Here is a 5967-nt window from a genome sequence, read left to right as displayed (position 1 = left end):
CGATCATATAATTACCTGCCGTACATATTTTAGAAACTGAAATTGATTACAAAATCTGCTCACAGATCTGGATCCAAATTCATATTCATATTTCAGTGGTATTTTTATAATTTTATTGGTATTTATATTCATAGTTTTACCTTTTACGAATATATCACAAGTATGAGTTTGGATGTGAATTGTTTACCATCTCGTTATTTATTTCATTGAATGTGTAAAAAGTTTTTGTGCATCCTATTATTGTTGCTTGCCTCTTGCATGCATGTTGCTCTACATGAAGTTGGAGGGTTGTGAATTCTTCTGGATGCCATTAGTCCATTTACCACTCGATCGAGGAAGGTTTTGGAGGAAGAAGGAACCCTAGTTTTGCTCAACAGCACTAGCGGATCCAAGATCCTAAAACGGAAGGGGTGAAATAAATTTAGCGGAAACTAACAGAGGATGGATGGGCGACGTCGAAAGCTATCGGAGGGGGGCGACAATGGAAAATTCACGTCCGAATACATGGTACAGGGTCACCGGGAGTGTGGTCGCCCCCTCCCCCGGATCCGCCACTACTCAACAACAATGGAATACTCCCACTAGTGTCTGTGTCACAACTATGATCATACTACTATATCATAGGAGGAGAGTGTATGGTATATGCTACAAATTCCATTCACCAAGATTTTGTTAATTATTTCCTTTTGTTTTCAAATGGGTTTTCAAGTAAGTACATCGTGAGGGGAACAATTTCATTACTTCATTTTGAGGATTTTATTCCAATATAATTCTTTAGTTTATTCCTTTTCTAGTAACTTGTAACAAAAAGCAGAATGAAAATGAAATATGCCTAAAAGATGATGGCCAAGTTCAATGGTGGATTGGATTCTTCATTCCTCAAGGGTTGGAATGTTTTGAAGAGGAAAACTGCAAATCTTGGCAAAATCAAATATAGAAACAGAAAATGGTGCATGAGTAGTAACTAGTAAGTACTACCGTGATGATTACGCCAACCATTGAAGAAAGAAAAAAAACATGATCCAATAATTAAAATTTCCCAGGTAGTTGAGCTCCACCACTTTGAGTGGTGAGCATGTCATACAATTGCATCAAGTGAGTTGACAAAAGGGATATGTATGTATGTATGTCTGTTTCTATATGTAAAAAAAATATAAATCAAGTCAAAGATAGAATGTAAGGACCTTTATTAATGAATGAAAGAAAAGAACAAATTAAAACAGGGTAGGCCTAAAAGTGTTGAGGTAACACTTTGGATATCAAAAAGCACAAAGCAGAGATTTGATCTACTTAACTCCATACGGGTCTCGTGCTTTGACGGAAGGGGCATGCAAGGGCACTCGTGGTTCTCTTCTTGAGGCAAAAAAATGGAAAACGATATGACGGGGCAGGGAGGAGCGTGAAAGAGAGATTGGTGGGCATATCATATGCTGATCACAAAACAGAACAAGCCTTTTGAGCCTTTCCCTTCTTCTTCTTCGTATTTGGCGGTTGGAGCACAACTTTAATGGCAGCATCAAAAACTTGTTTGACATTCTGCGTGAAAGCATATCAAGAACACTATTTCGAAACAGTACAGAAAGATTTAGATCAATGCAGTTAAATAGAGTAAATCAAGACCTCTTGGGTCTTTGAACTGCATTCGACGTAAGAAGGAGACACAATCAACTTTCTCAGCTCTTCCCCCTAATAAATTTGAGAAGTCACATTATGTTCGGTAATAGAGAGGAAATTCACAAGCATTGCAACCCTCCCCCCTAACATATAACTGAGGAAAACAAATGTGCATAAATTTCACCTGTGCTGCAGTGATTGGTACAGAACCTGGATGGTCGACAAAGAAGTGCTGGTCATCTCGAAGATCTGAATACATGTCATGATCTAGTGATCAGAAAAATACTTTATACCGTATATTTACAAGATACTATACGTCTTTATGTCCACATATCAGGATGTTAAGAGGCAATCCTCATATTGAATATACAACAATTACCAGATAAGTTCCTTCTCGTTCGATGTCCTCGATTATCCAACTTTATGACATAAATAAACATTGTATATATAGGCAGGATCAGAGAAATAATAATTTGAAAAGCTAAGATCTTAACCCAGAATAAGAAAGTAGAAGAAGAAAGCATAAATTGCAACAAGTTACAGCTTCCCGTCAATGTATAGAAGATGTTCTAACAAGAGTCACATACAGAAACTTTTAACAGTAAGATTCACACTTAGAAACAGAAGCCTAAAGGTATGGGGTATGTGATAATTTAATACATACTCTACATAGATGTAAAAACAAAGCTAAAATATGATACTGGTAGTCGCTAACAAGTAACCAAGAAGGCAAAAACTGAAATGGTTAACCAAGTACTAAATCTTTAATGTGGAGCTCTACTTGTAGGATGGACATAAATTGGAAAGAACAAAGCAAACACAAAAGACCTTCTTCTGGCTAAAATTGATATTGAAAATTGTAGCAGAGGGGAAATTTGGAACTTATGATATCACTATCCTTCATCTGTACAGCTTCATATTTGTTTTTGACACTGTTATAAGCGGGAGGATGTGTGATAAAAAATTAATCAGAAACCTTACCTAGTTTTGTGCCAACAAGAATGATGGGGACGCCAGGGGCATAATGCTTCAATTCAGGAATCCACTGGAAAAACAAAGCAAATGCAAATAACCTTAGAAAAGAATACACAATCTTGTTGGGCAAATTAAAATAAAGGAAAGTTATCAGAACTGGATAAAACTCATGAGAGCAGCCAAATCCTTACCTTCTTGGAAACATTTTCATAGCTGGCCTTGCTTATGAGAGAAAATGCCAAAATAAAAACATCAGCTCCACGATAACTCAACGGTCTTAATCTATTATAGTCCTCCTGTCCTGTTCAAGAAAATAAAATGTATGCCAACAACTGAATATATATTACACATGCAAATACTAATGCTAACACATATGCCTGCAATGTTAAAAGTAGAGGTGTGTCGTCGATCAATGGTTTCTATTAGTATTTACCAGCAGTATCCCAGAGGCCTAGGTTGACGGTAGCACCATTTACGACAACATTTGCACTGAAATTATCAAATACAGTAGGCACATAATCCTGTATCATTCAAGAAATGTGTTAAAAACGTTAAAAATACTGTGCCAACGAACAACTGAGAATAGTATAACATCATAGCTGAGGGACTATTAAGAGCAATGGACACATAATACACTGGATACTTAACAATTTAATCGCATCCAAATAAAAGTTGCAGTAGATACGCAATAAGGACCGAGTTTGTACATGGAAATTCTAACCAGAATGGACAATGTAGACCACGCCATATTAACTCTACAATTTATATGGGCTACTTATAATCTGCATAATAAAACTAACAAATCTTCAAAAGCACCACTGAAATTGGACATGCTGATTTATTTCCTCACTCTCCCAAGTCTCATGAAGCCACTGAGAGAAATAAAACAAGATAACAGCTGAATCCTAGGTGAAATACACTTCATAACTAGGGGCAAGAAAAAATTATTACATTATAGATGAGAATATTTGTTTTGTTTGCATGAATTTAGGCAGAAATAACAGTAAAGTAGGTCAATAAATAATGATAAAGAAAGTTAATTGAAATGATTGAAATGCAGCGATGGATTGAAAGAAATGCAGACCGTGGGGAAGGTGTTGCTGGTGTAGGAAATCAATAGGCATGTCTTCCCGACGGCGCCGTCACCGACGGTGACGCACTTTATGAATTTAGAAGCGGCGCTCATTATTCTTCAAGCAAACGGAGAAATTGATCAGCGATGGTGAATGTGAATGTGAATGTGAATGGGAATGATCAAACATGTTTGAGAACCCTAGAAAAATGAAATGAAATCAAAGCATAAAGCATTAAAATTTGGGGGAGAAATGCAAATGTTTGCGTGGGAAGAGAAGAGAGAATTGGGGATCGAGAGAAATACGTAATGAATCGACGGGGAGAGGAGAGATTACTGTAATCGACGATGGAGTGCCCGGAATTATCTCTGCCCCACAACTATTTTATACTACGGGTAATATTAGCTTCATCATCATACGGGTAAATATATATAAATATAAATTATACAAAATGCTTTACTTTACTCCTAACTTAATTTTGTTGGATTCTTACATCGCAAACGCCTTATAAATTTTAATTACCTATGAAATACCAGAACTTATTAGGAAATCACATAAGAAGTTGATGATAGAAATATAACATAATTCATATGTCAACGAATTTAGGGATTGCCAAAAATGTCGTTCAAGCCATTTGGCCATTTTGGTCCGAAAAGTGGCTAAAAACAGTGCATTCGTGATTATATTAAACTTTAGAGTCCTCTAGCGCTATTTTTTCTGTTAGGGATCTACTGTGCAAGAACCCAAAAAGTTAGGGACTAATGGTCCAGTTCACTCTATTTCATATTAGAACAAAAAATTTGAAGGTTACATAAATTATACAAAAAATTTCATTCGTGTTTCATTTTAATACATTCCATAATATGTGTTTAAACGACATTAACTTTTTTAACTTATGTGACGTACAACCCATAAAACAATAATGAAATTTTATGTACCAATATAAAACAATCATAAAACTTTTTGTACCAACACGAAACAATTTGAAACATTTTTTACTTTACATATACAGAGTTAACGACATCCAAACAAAAATATCAGAATGTACTAAATTGAAAACCAAATAAATTTTTTTGTATGACTTAAGTAAACTTCAAACTTTTTGTATAAATATGAAACAAAGATGAAACATATTTTTATGAGGTATGTTTACCCCTCATTCATACTCCTCTACTAAAATCATATCAATACTCCACTGCTAAAATCATATCATCGTAATACAAACTTAGTCTCACCATCCATGGAGTGACTTATGTTAAATACCTCATCCGTCCCATAAAAATATATGTATTTTTTTATTTTCGTCCGTACGATAAAATATGGGTATTCCGTTTATGGAAAATTATCTAAATATATTATCCATATACATCAAGTTATTTACAACTTATACCACTATCAAAAACAAATAATAATGTAGGTCACAATATCCACTAACACTACTTTAACTATCATCCTCCTCCTTCCTCTCTTTTACTTTGCCAATTTTATCTTAATTCCCATGTCATATCATCTGTCCATATTTTTATGGGACTGAGGGAGTAAATGACAGTACTATTATTTTTTTGTTTTTTTATTTATCTTATTTTATTATATAATTTGCGTTTTAGAGCATTTACAATGGAGATGTAGGTCGGGCATGGAGTGAAGCGGCGACATGTTTTGGACCGAGGAAGCAGCATCGTGACAAACGCCGGGAGGAGCGCGGCCGCTAGAGGGGGAGGGGTGGTTTTCGGGGGATGCGTCTGGTATTTTTAATTTTATTCTATATTTTAAATTTTATAAAAACACTTTATCTCACTTCATTCTTCAATAAACACATGTATCTTACAAAATTTATCTCTCTAAAATATATAGATTTGGGGGCAGCTGAAAATGGTCTTCTTTAGGCATGCACGCGGGTCGTAAACCGCCGGTTCCGGTTCATGAACCGGCGGTTCACGGTTCATCATCCCCATGAACCAGAACCGGCCCGCCAAGGGTCCCGGCGGTTCCGGTTTCGGTTCAATAAACTGCCGGTTTACGGGGCGGTTCAAAACTGCATGTTTTTGGCCTGAACCGCCGGTTCGGCGATTCAGCAAATTTTTTTTTACATTTTTTTGGTTATCTATGAAATGTGCTTAAATAAAATTCAAAAAAACACGATGAAAGTTATACCAATTACAAATCACAAAAACCTTGAGGTCTTGAAGTCTTAAACAAAAATTTTAATACAACGAGACTACTAGTCAACAACAAAGCTAATTACAAATTACAAAAAAAAGACTTAGAAGTTCTGAACAATAATTTTATAAGTATATATACTCTT

At 35.5% G+C, this 5967-nt stretch overlaps 1 protein-coding gene across 5 annotated transcripts; it reads right to left on the bottom strand.

The window, feature by feature from the left end:
- Positions 1 to 1115: 1115 nt before the first annotated feature.
- LOC121769740 (rac-like GTP-binding protein RHO1) lies at positions 1116 to 4060 on the bottom strand. Of its 5 annotated transcripts, none has more exons than XM_042166489.1 (8): positions 3999 to 4060; positions 3674 to 3779; positions 3023 to 3110; positions 2781 to 2890; positions 2596 to 2659; positions 1799 to 1863; positions 1621 to 1686; positions 1116 to 1536 (listed from the first exon to the last, which is right to left on the bottom strand). In XM_042166489.1, the coding sequence occupies exons 2-8, from the start codon at positions 3773 to 3775 to the stop codon at positions 1435 to 1437; spliced, it is 597 nt and encodes a 198-aa protein (XP_042022423.1). In that variant the 5' UTR covers positions 3776 to 3779; positions 3999 to 4060; the 3' UTR covers positions 1116 to 1434. The 5 variants fall into 5 exon arrangements, with proteins under 5 accessions (XP_042022423.1, XP_042022420.1, XP_042022421.1 ...); XM_042166486.1 differs by having other exon boundaries at positions 3674 to 3862; positions 3968 to 4048; XM_042166487.1 differs by having other exon boundaries at positions 3968 to 4048.
- Positions 4061 to 5967: the final 1907 nt, after the last annotated feature.

This window comes from Salvia splendens, chromosome 16 (genome assembly GCF_004379255.2).
Source record: "Salvia splendens isolate huo1 chromosome 16, SspV2, whole genome shotgun sequence".
Taxonomy (NCBI): Eukaryota; Viridiplantae; Streptophyta; class Magnoliopsida; order Lamiales; family Lamiaceae; genus Salvia; species Salvia splendens.
The sequence above is the reverse complement of the archived record's forward strand: the minus strand, read 5'-3'. Positions and strand labels throughout refer to the sequence as shown.